This window comes from Gossypium hirsutum, chromosome A09, assembly GCF_007990345.1.
Source record: "Gossypium hirsutum isolate 1008001.06 chromosome A09, Gossypium_hirsutum_v2.1, whole genome shotgun sequence".
NCBI lineage: Eukaryota > Viridiplantae > Streptophyta > Magnoliopsida > Malvales > Malvaceae > Gossypium > Gossypium hirsutum.
Window position 1 is genome coordinate 40760275 of NC_053432.1, and position 17104 is coordinate 40777378.

General features: G+C 38.5%; 1 protein-coding gene and 1 non-coding gene across 2 annotated transcripts; one reads left to right on the forward strand and one right to left on the reverse strand.

The window, feature by feature from the left end:
* The first annotated feature begins 5610 nt into the window (after positions 1 to 5610).
* LOC121207481 (small nucleolar RNA R71) lies at positions 5611 to 5717 on the forward strand. The gene has a single exon (XR_005902571.1). It is a non-coding gene; the product is annotated as a small nucleolar RNA R71 (small nucleolar RNA).
* A 7828-nt stretch (positions 5718 to 13545) lies between these two features.
* On the reverse strand, positions 13546 to 16201 carry LOC107963183 (uncharacterized). Its single transcript, XM_016899754.1, has 7 exons — positions 16040 to 16201; positions 15501 to 15656; positions 15233 to 15414; positions 14956 to 15097; positions 14149 to 14432; positions 13971 to 14058; positions 13546 to 13758 (listed from the first exon to the last, which is right to left on the reverse strand). The coding sequence occupies exons 1-7, from the start codon at positions 16199 to 16201 to the stop codon at positions 13546 to 13548; spliced, it is 1227 nt and encodes a 408-aa protein (XP_016755243.1).
* Between the last annotated feature and the right edge of the window lie 903 nt (positions 16202 to 17104).

A 17104-nucleotide genomic window follows, 5' to 3' on the forward strand; every position in this document is an offset into this window, starting at 1 on the left:
TTATCCAATCAACTTCATCATTTGGCCGAATACATCTAATTCAATTACAAGGCTAAATAAATACATATACGCATATTCACATATTCATGTTAATTCACACTTCAACCAATATACTCACATGCTCAGAGCCAATCTTAACATATTTCCACTTGAATCAAAATTCATGTATCCTGAATAAGCTATAGAATTCATACAACCCTAAGCAATGGTCGAAAGAGCACTACCCAAATGAATAATCACAATTTAAACCGAATCAAATTTTACAACATATATACGGTACATACCTGACCATCTTAGGGTTGTGAGCACATTAATTGGAATTATTACAGCATGATCACGCATTTCCAACACAAATGCCTTCGGGACTTAGCCCGGATATAACACCAGCACGAATGCCTTCAGGACTTAGCCCAGACATAACACCAGCACCAATACCTTCGGGACTTAGCCTGGATATAACACCAGCACGAATGCCTTCAGGACTTAGCCCGGATATAAATCTCACACAAGGCCTACAGGTCTTAGCCCGGTTATAATCCTCAATTATCATGCACATATATATAGCATAACACATTAGCATTTCATTTACATTACTAGAACACAAGTACAACATGCTTATCAACCATTCCACTTTTGGCTCAATAGCCACATACAAAGAACAAGATTTCGTTTCGCTATCCAACATGATTTCTATAACCATTCGGCTACAAGTCATATGCACAAATTATTTATCTCACTACGTAATTCAAGTAGAACCATTAGGTCACAATTTATTTATTATGCTTATATATCATGATTTTATCAAATCATAAGCTAAGTTCCATTACTCAAAGACTTACCTTGTATCTTTCTGAACGAATTTCGGGTTGGCTAATCTGTGACTTTAGCTTTTCCCTTATTCGATGTTGCCTCTCTATGCTCTTGAGCTATGTTAAACAAGTTTAATTATATTAAACCTTATTCATACCTCTCATTCAATAATTACACTTGCATTCCAATATGACACACACACACGCACACAATTTTCCTTTACATACACATTCGGCCAAATACAACTATGTTACAAGTCACAACTAAATTATTGATTTGATCCAGTTTACATAATCTTTTAATCAAACTCATTATTCATGACATATTATCATCAAGAGTCGAATATGTGATCACTTAGTAAGCTTAAATTCATGTGAACTTAAGTGTCAAAAATGTCTATGAAATATTTACTCACTATCTTCTATCTTTAACTCAATTTCCTAGCTCCCAATCGGCACACTAGGACCATCTTAATTCATTTCTCATCTTGTTAACATAAACATGGCAAAGTTAATTCCCATAAACAATTATCATCAATTCATTCATTCTCTAGGGACAAAGCCGAATGTTCAATAAGCAAATAAGGCACACAAAGCATGACTTCTTCAATTAAACCTACAATTCTCTATTTCATTGATTTTAACATCAATTTTACTTAGCAACTTCTCACTTTACAATTCGGCAACCATGAAAGCTTCTTTTTAAGCATATTGACTAAATTCTCAATTATCCGAATCTTAACAAAATCTAGCTAATGGCCGAATATAAATACTTTGCCCCATACCCACGAATTCACCCATTCTAAGCTCAATTTGCCAATTAAGTAAATAACACTAATGTTGAGCATTATTTGTCAATTTGCCTTATGCAGCTGACTAAATTCATGTTCCTAATTCATAATTTCAAGTATTTCATTCACAAGTTACACAAATTATGCTCAAAACCTCAAATTCAATTTCGATAAGCACAAACATGTTAGCCAAAATTCCCCAAAGCACCTAAACTACTACTATGCATATTTAACTAGTTTAAACCTCACTCATCCACCTTTAATCATAAGAGCATAAAACAACCACCATTTCTTACCATCCATATCATGGCCGAATGCCCAAATCACCATAGAATTCAAAATTTCAAAATGGGCTAAGTCAAATACTTAGCTATCAACCACACTTAAAAATTTTCAAAGGAAATAACATGAAATTTTTACCTTAATCAAGAAAAAATCAAAGAGTGACCGAAAGCCTAGCTTTCCCTCCTATATTCAGCAAATGAAGAACAAAAGATGAACTAAGCCTTGTTCTTTTCACCTTTCACTATTTTATTTATTTTATTTTAACACCAGTAACATATACAATTATAATTATATTATAATACAAATATATATATAAAATACATACATTTCAATGATTATTCCACATGGCCGGCCACTATAAAAAAAACATGTCAATTTGACATGCAAGTCCTTGTGTTTTAAAGTCACATAATACAAGGCCATTTCAAAATTTACCTAACACATTCTCAAAATTTTCACACAAGTCCATTTTCAATTAATTTCACATCAATTTGCAAAAATTAAAGCATTTAAAAATTCACACGGGCATAAACACATATTTTAGACATAAAATATTATATTCAAATATTTCGGTGACTCGGTTTAGCGGTCCCGAAACCACTTCCCGACTAGGGTCAAAATAGGGTTGTCACAAGCTCGTAATATCTGATATAATTCCTCCTAGGGTCCCAAGGGAACCTGGAGGAACGGGTGCCTAATCTCCGTGGTAGGACCCGAGGATGACGCTGTTCCTTTCCGTTTCTTCGAGGAGGGAACAACGGTCTTCTTACCACATGAGGATGGCATTGTATATCTGCATTTGAAAAGTCGAAGTTCAACCGATATGTCCCAAGAATAGCATGGAAAAAAATAACTAAATAGGAATATTTCATGAGACTCATGTACTAGATGAAGTAAAACAAAACTAAAGCAACTAAAATAAATATATTAAGTTATTACAATAAGACTATGAGAATAATGCTACGGGAAGATCTAATGCATGAGTGCATGTGAGTAAGCATGAGTATTATTATTATACTATGAATATTCACTTAATATAGTCAAATGGATCAGAGAAATCATGAAATAGGCAAAACATTTAAAGAAAATAGAGAGAAAATAGTAAACAAACGCAAAAGGGAGAAGCTTGGGTCGACGGAAACAGTGTTGTAGGCAGTGCACAGGCGTAGCAGGTAGGGCGTGTAGAGTTGCAGTGGCTAGGGTTAGGGATTTTTTGGGGAAGGCGATGATGAACAGTGAGGGGTTTATATAGATTTTAGGGAACACGGCCGTGTGGCAAGCTTGTGTGCCCTAATTTTTGCCTGTGTGTTTCGCGCTTTTTAAATTTGGGCTCGTCTAACATTCGGCCCACACTCATGTTCCTTGGGCGTGTGGGTGCACACGACCGTGTCTTGCTTCATTCGCTTCTCCCACACCCGTGTTCTTTTTGACAGTGTCAACCACGGGTGAATGACACGGGCGTGTCACATACCCGTGTTAAATTCTCAGTTTCAACCATGGTTTCAAGGCACAGGCGTGTCTCACGCCTGTGTTGTTTTGGCAGTTTCGCCCATCGCCATGTCTCACGGTTGTGGCAAATTATCGCATCCCGTGTTGGGGAAATTTTTTTCCCTATTTTTACAAGGCCGTATCGCACGGCCGTGTCTCCTCTTGTGGTGTGAACACGGCCTAAGGCACGCCCATGTGTCTGGTCGTGTGGATGGGAAAACCCTGTGTTTCAAGACTCAGTTAGTAGGTTAGATGTGAAAAACTAGAATTCAAATAAAGCATTAATGTTAGTGCTAGAGTTGCCTCCCGAGAAGCGCTTATTTATAGTCTAAGCTTGGCTTACCTCTCTGGTGTGTGATCATGGTGGCTTGAGGAGTTTACACTCCTCATCCCTGCTATCAACTTTATCAATATAAGGTTTAAGACGAGTATTGATTACCTTAAAAGTGCCAAATTTGGGATGGATTACCTCTCATATGGGAAAATATTGAGTACCATGAGATGAATTTCTTCATTAGGTTTAGAAGTGGCAATACGAGGGTCTGCTGCATCTAGTAGTACTTTGTCTTCAACCTTAAGTTGATTTGGTGCGTCATTGAGCTCGTCATGGCGTGGTTTTGGTTTATCTGTGTCCTCAGTCTATGTGTCGCCATTCATCCAGTTCCTCGATTTGTAGCCTTCGTTCTTCATAGATAGGTCCTTTGTTGTTTTCGAACATGGCTCATATGCGTTCTTCGAAACTATTTCCTGCACAGAGGGTTTAACCACATGATCAGTACTAGTAGAATGATTTATACAACCACCTTTAATTTTTGATGTGTTACTCGAATTAGAAGGGTGATTGTTTCATCTCCCACACGAAGTGTGAGTTCACCTGTACCAACATCAATAATGGTTCTAGCAGTCGCTAAAAAAGGTCGTCCTAAAATCAAAGGTGCGTTACTATCCTCTTCCATGTCTAGAACAACAAAGTCTACTAGGTATATAAATTTATCGATCTTAACAAGAACATCTTCAATGATACCCCTAGGAAATCTAATGGTTTTATCAGCCAATTGAATGCTCATCCTAGTTTGTTTGGGTTTCCCAAGACCTAGCAATTTAAACATTTTATAAGGCATAACATTAATGCTTGCCCCTAAGTCAGCCAATGCATTATGAACATCTAAACTACCAATTAAACAAGGACTCGTAAAACTCCCTGGATCTTTCAATTTGTTAGGCAGCTTATTCTATAAAATGGCTGAGTAAGCTACATTCAACTCCACATACGATGCCTTATCCAACTTTCATTTGTTTTCTAGAAGATCCCTTAAAAATTTGACTGCGTTTGCAATCTGAGAGAGAGCTTCGATAAACTATAAGTTAATATGTAATTTCTTTAATAGTGTAAGGAATTTACTAAATTCTTCATCTGTACGATCTTTCCTTGTCACATTGGGGTATGACACCTGTGGTTTGTACTATTTACTTACCATTTTCTGGTTATTGTGGTCCACCTCACCCTTACCTTTACTTACTACAGTTTCTTGCCTAAGTTCTGGTTCAGGTGAAACTAACCCTTCCTTGTCATGAGTGGTAATCACATTGAGTTGTTCCCTTGGGTTAGATTCCGTGTTACTCAGCAAACTACCTTGTGGTCATTCAGAAATCAGATTGGCGAGCTGGCCTATCTGAGTTTTGAGCCCTTGGATTGATGCTTGTTAATTCTTAAGGGCTGTCTCGGTATTCTGGAAACAAGTTTCTGACACCATGATGAATTTTGTTAGCATCTCCTCAAGGTTCAACTTTTTCTCTAGTTGGTAGAGTGGTTGTAAGTATTACTATAAGAATTATTCTGAGACCGAGAATTATTACCCATGTAATTTAACTGTTCATTCTCCATGTTGTGGTCATAGGGTGGGTATTCTGAATTGCTTGATCCACCTCCACTTGCTTCGCACTTCATCACTCGGTGAACCTATAAAGAACTAAGAAAACCATGAATTTTCTTATTCAAGGGTTCTACCTGATTAGAGAGCGGGGTGACCGAATCGACGTTATAAACACCAGTTGTTTTTGTTGGTTTTTTCCTCATGACTTGCCACTGATAATTATTCAGTGACATCTCTTCTATAAATTCATAAGCATCTTCAAGTGTCTTATTATTGATGGTTTCGCCAGCGACTTCGTCAACCATTTGTTAAGACGAAGGATTCATGCCATTATGAAACGTTTAAACCTGTAGCCAAAGTGGTAACCCATGGTGAGGGCATCTTCTCAAGAGGTCCTTGTATCTCTCCCATGCATTGTAGAGTGTTTCTAAATCCATCTATACAAAAGAAGAGATATCATTACGTAATTTAACCGTTTTAGTTGGCGGAAAATATTTTAATAAAACTTTTCAGTCATTTGTTCCCAAGTAGTGATTGACCCTCATGGTAACGAGTTTAACCATTGTTTAGCCTTATTCCTCAATGAAAAGGGAAACAACTGAAGGGGAATGACGTCATCAGAAACGCTATTGATTTTAAAAGTGTCGCAAAATTCTAAGAAATTTGCCAAGTGAGCGTTGGGATCCTCGTCCTGCAAACTATCAAACTGAACAAACTGTTGGATCATTTGAATGGTGTTAGGTTTTAGTTCAAAATTATTGGCAACAACAATAGGCCTAACTATGCTCGATTCAGTTCCTGTTAAAGAATGTTTAGCATAATCATACGTAGTATGCAGAGCAGGATTCTGATTAACAGCAATCGCAGGAGGTAGCAAAATTTCTTGGTTTTCAACCATTTCCTCTGTTGTGGTGGAAGTATCGTCCTCTTGCTCTTCCTCTGTGTATCGTAAGCTTTGCCTTATTTCTCTTCGGTTTCTACGAACTATGCGGTCGATCTCACTGTCAAAAAGTAATGGTGCTGATGGGTTTCATCTGGTCATAAACTAGAAAAACCTGTCAGAAGAGAATAAATGAAGAATTTGAAAATAAAATAAAAATTTCAATTTCAATAAAAGTAAAATGGCTAAAGTAATAAAAATCGAGTGTTCCTAATATCCTAGTTCCCCGGCAATGGTGCCAAAAACTTGGTACGTGATATTCGCGACAGGTTTTAAATATTTATAATTAATCATTCTTGAAACTAACTATTATCACGATGAAGGCAAGTGTACCTATCGAACAGTAGTATAGTTCAACAAGACCGAATTATCAAACCCAAAGGAACCACAAGTACTAGTATTTACTTCCTTTTTATTATCTAGCCTAAAAATTAAGAGGTTTGGTTATCTAAACTAATTACTAACCTAAGAATGCACAGAGAGAAATTGGGGAAAAGCTTTTGGGAAAATTCGATTGATTAAGACAATACCCAAGGAAAAATCCACCTAGACTTCACTTGTTATTTGACTCTGAATCAGACGATTTATTCATTTGACTTGATCCGTAGAAATCCCTAAGTTATACTATTATCTCTCTCGAGACTAATAACGTCTAACCCTAGGTTGATTAATTGAAATCTCTTTCTAATTAACACCTAGTGTTGCATTAACTCAATCTATGGATCCCCTTATTAGTTTTCACCCTAATCTGGCAAAATCTTATCACCCTATCTCTAGGCGTGCAATCAACTCCGTTTAATTATGACAAATTTACTCTTTGACAGGGTCTACTCCTCCTCTGAATAAGAATGTTAAGTCAAATCAATATCCTGGAATATTAAAACAAGAATTAAGAACACATAATTAAGAACAAGTCAAATATTTATCATACAATTTAGATAATAATAACAAGACTCGTCTTAGGTTTCATCCCCCTTTGGTATTTAGGGGTTTAGTTCATGATTATAGACAAAAACATCTCAAAAGCGTAAAGATAACAAATCATAAGAAAACCCAAAACTCCTGAAGGAACTTGAAGGGAGATCTTCAGTCTTGATGATGAATCCGGCTTCTGAGATGGATCAATCGACTTTCCTTGAGTAATTCATTGGTTCCTACTCAGCGTCTCCCTTCCTAAATGCCTCTTTCGGTGTTTAAATAGGCTTTAGAATGCCTAAGAGCCCTCAAAATTGGCATTTTCCGAATAGGGTTATACTCGGGCTCGGTAGAGACATGCCCGTGTTCAATTACTCCAGCCAGTGGTCAAGGCTGTTGAATAGGCACGGGCGTGTAGTCTACCCATGTAAGTCGTGCTTCGATCCTACCAAAGGGACACGGCCGTGTGACACGCCCGTGTGAGGAAGTCTAGGCCGTGTTGATATTCCATGTGGGTCCATTTTCTCTGTTTTCGGCCCGTTTCTTGCTCTTTTTACTCTCCTATGCTCACCTAAGTATAAAACATGAAATTAAAGTATTAAGAGCATCGAATTCACAAAATCTAAGGAGAAATCATCCATAAATGTGCTAAGCATGAGATAAAAACATGTATAGATTACTGTTTATCATGGGTCTAGTTTTACATGGAAGAAATGGTGTAAGCAAAAGAATTTCATATTATGATATATATGAATTTTTGTGAAACAATGTCAGATTGATTTAGGGTTCCCCTATTCTGACTTTGGAAAACCATAAAAAATTGTAAAAAAATAATTAGAGGTTTAAACTTATATGTTTAAATTCTTAATGATTCTATTTTCAAGAGAAACAAATGGAAATGTCATCCTAATCCCGTACTAAGGGATAATTAATATTTAGTAAAGAAAGGTCAAAGTTGTCAAATAGAAGAACAAGGAAAAATTTGAAGATTTTACTGTACTTATTGGCTAAATTATAAATTTTGAAATTTTTATGGTAGAAAGATATTTGAGTCTAGTTTCAAAAATATCAAAAGGATCTTAATTTATAATTCTTTAGCTAAAGATATAAATAATTTAGTTACTATGACTCAAGTGGACAGCTTTGATATGACCACATAAGTAAATAGTGGAACTATAGATAATGTTACATATAAGCATGTTATATACTAAAAGCTAAAGATTATAACAAATATATATACATAAAGGATATGGAATGGAGAGGAGGAAGAGAAAAAATATATGAATATATATATATAGTAAATGAATTTGAGATGTTTTGAAATGGTTGTAGGTGATGGAATGATTGATACATATGAGTATGTTTAAACGGATTGATAACATAATAAGCGAATAATTTTGCAAGTGCAAGTCCTCCAATGGTCTTATTTGTAAAATTTTAGTATTTGTGTTAATTTTATAAACTTTGTTATATTTAATTGAATATCATGTTGTTATAAGGACTTCAGATTAGAAATAGATGTAAGTGGATGATATGTAAAATGAAGTGGTGGTTATGATATCTAAATACGGTTCAGGTAATGATATAAAATAAAAAAATAAAAATAAAGCGTCAAACTTATAGGAAATAGTTCGCCATGTTACGACGTGGAAATCCCCAATGTCACGATGACAATTCAAAAATTTTTATGAACTTTACAAATTAGCCTTTGTGTAACGCCCCGTACCCGAGACCGTCGCCGGAGTCAAACACGAGGTGTTAATAGACTTAATTCATTACTTAAACAGCTCAAACAATTTATTTTTAAAATTTTCAGTCAAGCTAACAATCTGCGTCATAGTCACTTAAAAATTCATATCTCGAGTTACGAAACTCGAAATCCAATTCCGTAAATTTTTCCTGAAACTAGACTCATATATCTATTTATTAATTTTTTATAGAATTTTTAGTCGAGAAAATTAGTACAGTTTATTAGTTAAAGTATCCCCTATTTCAGAGTTTGACTGCTCTGACCTCTGTGTATTACGAATCAAATATCTCCCTGTACAGAGTTTAAATGACTATACCGTTTGCTTCTAATAAAACTAGACTCAATAAGGAATCTGTAAATATAAGTTATGACTTCTAATTATCTTTGAACAATTTATGGTGAATTTCCAAAGTCAGAAAAGGGGATCCAGAAATTGCTCTGGCCCTATTTCACAAAAATTTAAACATCTCATAAAATATAACTCATATACCTGTTTTGTTCCATCCATATGAAAATAGACTCATAATTATTCAATTCCATATATTATTCATCATCTAATTGTATCTCTACTATTTTTAGTGATTTTTCAAACTCACGTCACTGCTGCTGTCTGAATCTATTTTATGGTAAATTTTACCTATTTCATGGTTTCCATGGATTAGCTAGCAATTTAGCATACATAACACCAAATATGATCATGATTAGCCATTCCAATGGCTAATCATTACCAAGCATTTCCATACCACTCAATAACCATATCATAAGACCATATACACAAAATGATTATAATGCTATACATGCCATACTCAAAATATACAAGCCATTATGCCAAGATGGTATACAGATAGTGTGAGCATGCCTCCGATCGTTCCCGATTTCCGAGCTGGCTTGTCAACACTACAAGGAATGAAAAGGAGGAAGTAAACATAAATGCTTAGTAAGCTCACATGCAAATAGCAAGTAACACAACTATATAAGCAAACATAAAACATCATTTGCATAATCATCACCGAGACATTCATATCACATTTTCATTTATCATCTTACCATATTGTTGTTATATCGAGTTTTCAACCCGAGGGCTAAGTACATACCTGTTCAAAGTATTCATTTCATAACACTTACCAATACGTCCCTTTCATCTCGAGTATTCCTCCGCTTGAGTAGAATTTTACCCATTGAACACATCGGAATATAATTCAGATACATGGAAAGTTTGCACATAAGTGCCACATATGTAGCCAAGCTACTATGTAACCCGCCCATAAGCGAACTCGGACTCAACTCAATGAGCTCGGGCGTTCGCATCCATGAGTGAACTCGGACTCAACTCAACGAGCAAACGTCTAGCAGTTATAAATCCCTAAAAATAAATAATAACCCAATTTAAGTAAAAGTCTCAGAAAGTCTACAATTTACTTCAAAATAAACTAATAATCATAGTATGGGATAAAACCATGAGAGTTCAAAACCATGGTCACCACCGAGTCCTCCACCGCACCAATCCGTCTAAGTCTGGGGATTACCTATGCACATTAAAAAAATGGGTGAGTTTACATAAACTCAATGTGTAATCCCACAGAAAACATACAATAACCAATCATGGTGCACAGTCAAAATAGTTTTGGGCCTAAGCCCTTTCCAGTATCAGTAAAAGTTTGGGCATTAGCCCATCTTAGTATAGTATTCAGTAAGTAGTAGGGCCTAGCCCATACAGTATCACAGCATATGCATATAATATTCAGTAACAAAATCCTACCTAACCATCCTCTACATACCATCTCCGTCCAACCCTACACTCCATGTGGGGATATGATCAAGCCACCCATCCCTACACTCTAAAAAGTACCAAATGCGACACTAAATAGTGGTTTTAGGCCCAAGGCCTTTCAGTACAGTTCCTCCGAATAATACCAACCCCCATCCCAATGCAATGCAACATACAGTAATGACATGATATATCGTGGCAACAGTGCATGCAATATCAATTCATTTAAATATCACTATACTTGATAACATGCAAATATATATATTAGTCATACAGTCATTTCAGTCAATTAGGGGTTTAGGTAGTGCTTACCGACCGGCCCTATAGTAGGTTCACAGTCGACTTGGGCGACCCGTGCAACCTTAGAAAACATTTTAGTAAAATGGGCTCACACGCCAATGTGGCTTGCCCTTGTGGCCCACACGGCCCAAATTGGCCCTGCCCGTGTGGATCACACGACCTGGCCTAGAATCCCACACACCCGTGTGCCCACACGGCCCAAATTGGTCGAGCCCGTGTGTCATACACGGCCGACCTGGCCATCACACTACCATGTCTGAAGTGCACGGCCTGGCTCATCGATCACACGCCCGTGTTCCATCACATGGCCTACCAAATGGGTGACCACACACCCGTGTGGTGTCGATTAGTAAGCTTTTTTGACTTTTTACCGAGCCTTATTTTCTGTGTTTCGGGTACACACCTGGTATCAGTTTGATGCGAAACCACTCCCGAGACCAACAATTCTTATATTAGCCAACAATTGATCATATTATTCGCTTAAAACATACGGTTAAACTGAACCATATCAAGAATACGCAACCTCTAAATGCCCAAAATCCTTACTTTAGGACGAGCAGCAACAATTCACGCAATTAAAGCGTCGATTGGAAAACCCAAGCACATAGAACCTCTCCTAAACAAAAAGAATGCATCCATTAACCTCTAACTCAAAAACCACAATAAGAATTGCATAAACTAAACTTACCGGTAACACACAAGAAGTACCAAAATTAAAAAAATTGAGCTATGGTAGTAAAAGAAAACAGAGGGGACGGCAACAAAAAGGAACAAAAGAAAAGAAATGGAAAAAGAAAATAGTGAAGGAAGAAAAGGAGAAAAGTTTTGACGTTTGGGAATTTAGGAGGAGAGAGAATAGATAACCACAACCCAAAAATTAATCTCCCAAAACCCTAAATCTACTCACCCCCTAACCCACTACTCAGATTTTGTGTTTAACTGAAACTCTATCCACTAACAAAACTAAAAATATAACCTTATTTGTTGAAGCAAGGATTCGAACACCTAACCATCAACAAACTTACACTCCACCTAACCATCAAACCCGCAGGCCAGTTCTAATATGAGAATACAAGTAATTGCTGCTAAACTAGTATCAGGCTTAATTGAGGAAAAAACCAAAATTTTCCCAAGTAAAGGCTTGTACTTGGGACCTCACACACACACTTAGAACACTTAACCACTAAAGCAGATACACAATAGTGTCATATTTTAATAGAACATAAATATTAAATTTTTGAGGCGTTACAACTCTACCCCGTAAAAGAAAATTTCGCCCTCGAAATTTACCTGATCAGAACGGATGAGGATACTGCTGACGTATTGCATCCTCAGGCTCCCATGTAGCCTTCACAGTGCTATGATTATGCCATAGAACCTTAACCAGTGGAATGTATTTTCTCCTCAGAATCTTTACGTCGTGATCTAATATCTGAACTGGCTCCTCCTCAAAGGTCAGATCTGGCCAAAACTCAATTTCCTCAACTGGAACAATGTGCGTTGGATCAGAGCGGTAGCACATCAACATCGAGACGTGGAACACATCGTGGTACGGTCTAACTCTAGAGGTAGCTCCAACTGATAAGTGATCGGCCCCACTTGTTGCAGAATCTGGTATGGTCCAATAAATATACGGCTCAACTTGCTCTTACGACCAAACCTCAGTACCTTCTTCCATGGTGAGACCTTCAGAAACACGAAGTTCCCTACATAGTACTCGATCTCACGTCTCTTCAAATTAGCATAAGATTTTTAGCTGTCAAAAGATGTCTTCAGTCGATCCCTAATCAATCGAACCTTATCTTCAGTCTCAGAAACCAACTCAGGACCTAGAACTCATCGCTCGCCCAACTCAGTCCAGCATAAAGGAGTGTGACACTTACAACCATAAAGTGCCTCGTAAGGTGCCATCTGTATACTAGACTGGTAACTATTATTGTAAGTGAACACTGCCAACGGTAAATACTCCTCCCAACTACCTCAGAAGTCAATCATACAACTCCTCAACATATCCTCCAGTCTCTGAATCACCCTCTTAGATTGACCATCTGCCTAAGGATGGAAAGCAGTATTGAAGTCCAACCTTGTACCCAAAGCTTCATGTAGCTTTTTGTAGTACTAAAACATGAAGCGAGGATCCCTATCAAATAAGATTGAAATCGGTACCACATGCAGTCTCATGATCTCAAACACTTACAATTTAACCAGCTTCTGTAGTGAGTAGTCAGTACAAACAGGTATGAAATGGGTGGACTTGGTCAATCGATCCACGATGACCCATACAAAACCCTTCTTAGTAGGTGTGAGGGGTAACCCTCTAACGAAATCCATAGTCACTCGCTCCCACTTCCAAAGTGGAATCTTAACTGGCTGCAACAACCCTGAAGGTAACTGATGCTCAGTCTTAACCTGCTGGCAAGTCAGACATTTACCCACAAAATCGATAACCTCTCGTTTAGGTCCTGGCCACCATTATAACTCACGAAAGTCTCAATACATCTTACTTCTACCAAGATGCATAGTATATGGGCTACTATGCACCTCGCTCAGTATCGACTGTCTCAATTCAGTGTTTTTTGGTACACAGATTTTCCCACGAAAACAGAGTACCCCTTCGCTATTCAGTCAAAAGTCCTCGGTATGCCCACTCTCAATCTGCCAGAAACGAAGACCCAAAGATTCATCCTCCAACTGCATACCCTTAATCTTCTCAATCCACGTAGGCTTAACCTGAAGCTCAGCTAACAGACTTTCATCATCAAATAAATTGAAGCAAGCAAACATCACCCTCAAATTAGTCATAACCTTGCGGTTCAGTGCGCTGGCCACCATATTGGCCTTACCAGGGTGGTATTCAATTGTACAGTCGTAGTCTTTAAGTAGCTCAATCCATCTACGCTGCCAAGATTTAGCTCCTTCTGAGTGAGGAGATACTTGAGGCTCTTGTGATCCATGTAGATGATACACTTTTCACCATATAAGTAATGCCTCCAGATTTTCAGTGTGAATACCACCGTGGCCAACTCCAAGTCATGCGTCGAATAATTCACCTCATGAGGCTTAAGTTGACAAGATACATATGCTACAACCTTTCCCTCCTGCATTAACACACATCCCAAACCGACATATGATGCATCGCTGTAAACAGTGAACTTTTTTCTAGACTCTGACTATATTAGAATAGGGGCCTCCTTCAGTACTGTCATGAGCTTCTCAAAGCTCGCTTACTGTGCATCAGTCCAGTTAAATGGCACACCCTTACGTGGCATCTTAGTCAAGGGTGCCACAATTAGTGAAAACCCTTCCACAAACCGTCGATAATACCCTACCAGTCCCAGAAAACTATGGATCTCAGATACAATCTTAGGCTGCTTCCAATCCAAGAACGCCTCAATTTTTTGAGGATCGACCCTAATCCCTTCAACAGAAACCACATGGCCCAGATATGTTACTTTCCATAAACAGAACTCACATTTATTGAACTTGGCGTACAGTTGTTCCTCTCGCAAAATCTGCAGAACCACTCTAAGGTGTTCATCATGTTCGTCCTCAGTCCTCAAATACACCAGTATGTCGTCAATATATACCACTACGAATCAATCCAGATAGGGTTGGAACACTCGATTCATCAGATCCATGAAAGCTGCTGGTGCATTCGTCAGTCCAAATGGCATTACTAGGAACTTGTAATGACTGTATCGAGTCCTAAATGATGTCTTGTGTACATCAGTCTCCTTAACCCTCAACTGATGATATCCTGATCAGAGGTCAATTTTGGAGAAAATTGAAGCCCTTCGAAACTGGTCAAACAGATCATCTATCCTCGGTACGGGATACTTATTATTGATTATCAACTTGTTCAATTGTCGATAGTTAATACACATACGCATGATCCATCCTTCTTTTTCACCAACAGAATTGGTGCTCCCATAGAGACACAATAGAGTGGATGAACCCACAATCTAGTAGCTTTTAAATCTGAGCCTTAAGCTCCACAAGCTCTTTCGGTGCCTTTCTATAGGGAGCGATGGACACCGGAGCTGTACTAGAAAGGAGCTCAATCCTGAACTCTACCTTATGATTTGGAGGTAACTCGGGTAGCTCTTCAGGAAAAACATCCAGAAAGTCCTTAATCGTCCTAATATCCTTAACCAAAGAATCCCCAGAATCTGAAACACTGATGTAGGCCAGATATGCCTCACATCACTTATGAACCAACTTTTCTTCTGACGTTCCCCAATTACGACTACCTCACTATCCTCTTCAGTTCTCAGTTATGGCACAATCTAAGTGCACTCGGTGTTTAACCAACCAGTTCATTCCCAGTATCAGATCAAACTCTCCAAAAGGCAACTCCAACAGATCAGCTAGAAAAATAGCCCTTTGAACCTCTAAAGGAACGTCTTTAAGCAACTTATTTACCCTTACTAATTGTCCCAGTGAACTCAATGCAGTCACCTCACTTGCAATGCTCTCAACCAAGATACCCAAGTTCTTAGACACAGTACAAGCTATATAGAAGTGAGTGGATCCTATATCTATCAGTGCAGTATAAAGTACATTATAAATAAAGAACATACCCTAAAAACGTCTGGAGCATCTCCATCCTCTTGGCGGCTTGCAGCATAAACTAGAGTCAGCTGCCTCGCCTCAGTATGACCAGTACCTTTGCCCAGTGCTCTCTGACCACGACCCAACCCATTACCACCTCTGGCCTGACCATGGCCTCTCAGTTCCTGCTAAACTAGTTTCGGTGGTGGTTCAGTACCAGTACCTAGAGCTTTCATCTAATCAGACCTCCGCGGATACTCTCTAATATAGTGCTCTAACGAACCGCACCTCAAACAAGCCTCAGCTCTTTTCCAACACTTGTCCTGATGGTGTTTACCACTGTCAATACACGGCGGCTGTCTAGTAGCAGCAATAGGAGCCCCAACTCTAATCAGCCCATCAACTCTAGCCTTTTTCTTAGACCTCTGAATGGAACTCGAGGGCTCTGAATCCCTCTTGCCCCTACCCCTCTCTCAGTTTTGGCACTCAGCGTGCTTCACTTCTTCGGTGATCATCGCCTTATCAACCTATGTAGGAAATCTCTCTCACTCTACGGAGATATCAGAACCCTCAGATTATCCTTGAGGCCATCCTCGAAGCGTACACACCCCTCATACTCAGTCGCCACCATACCTTGCGCATAGTTGCTCAGTCTCAAAATTTTAGCCTCATACTTGGCCACCGATCTATCTCCAGTCAAGTTTAGGAACTCCCTCCTATGGGCATCCATATAATTAGCCCCCACATACTTCCTCTGAAAGTAGTCTTAAAGAACTCCCAGGCCAGTCGGTCGGGGTGAGTGCCCTCCTTAACAGTGAGCCACCACTGATATGCCTCATCACATAGCAGTGATACAACACCCTTTAATTTTTGCTCGAGAGTGCAGTCCAGATCGTCCATAATCCTCTTTGTGTCCTCTATCCAGTACTCAGCCACATTAGGGGAAACTCTAGCAATACTCCCTAAAAGCTCAGCTCCATTAGACCAGAGTCATTCTGAAACTGACCCGCGGCCCTCAGCTCCAGTATTGGGCCCAGCGTCCCTCTCTAAAATCCCCAACATGGCCTGGGACAGTGTGGCGTCCCCAACCGCTCGATCGTGAAACCCAGTCTCAGTCACAAGTGAAGCCGGTGTCTCACTAGTATCCAAATTAGATAGATTGCTAGATGACGAGGACCCAGCTCAAGCACCTCTACGGCCTCTACCACGGCCTCTTATACCCTGTCCGCGAGTACCTCTAGTGGTCATTATCTAATTACGTTTTATCTGTATTAACAATATGCATCAGTTTACAGTTCTAGTGTTTATTAATAGATATTTTATGAAAACAGTATCAGAAGTGTAAAGTTTGTTTCGTACATCCTAGTGTCAATCAATGTTTATCAATTTTACTACAGTCTCGCTATACCCTATTTTGGGTGTTTTCAGTAAGTCTATCTATAGTTGTCTCAGTATGTACTACCTATAGTAGTTTCAGGATATACTATCAATAACAGTTTCAGTTCAGTTTAAACAATTCACAATTTTAGAAAACTTACTGGATCAGTACTGGAGACTCGGTGTACCACACTTTCAGTAAAAACATTTAGAAATTAGTTCTCAGAAATCACGTCTTAAAAACCCATATCCACAG

What these genes read in the sequence shown, in the direction of transcription:
- LOC107963183 (XM_016899754.1), bottom strand. Translation starts at nt 16,201, where the DNA reads ATGGATGCCCATAGGAGGGAGTTCCTAAACTTGACTGGAGATAGATCG. An exon ending in ATGCTCCAGACGTTTTTAGG is followed by an intron (nt 15,415 to 15,500) that starts GTATGTTCTTTA and finishes ACTGTGTCTAAG; the next exon opens with AACTTGGGTATCTTGGTTGA. An exon ending in TTTAACTGGACTGATGCACA is followed by an intron (nt 14,059 to 14,148) that starts GTAAGCGAGCTT and finishes CACTGTTTACAG; the next exon opens with CGATGCATCATATGTCGGTT.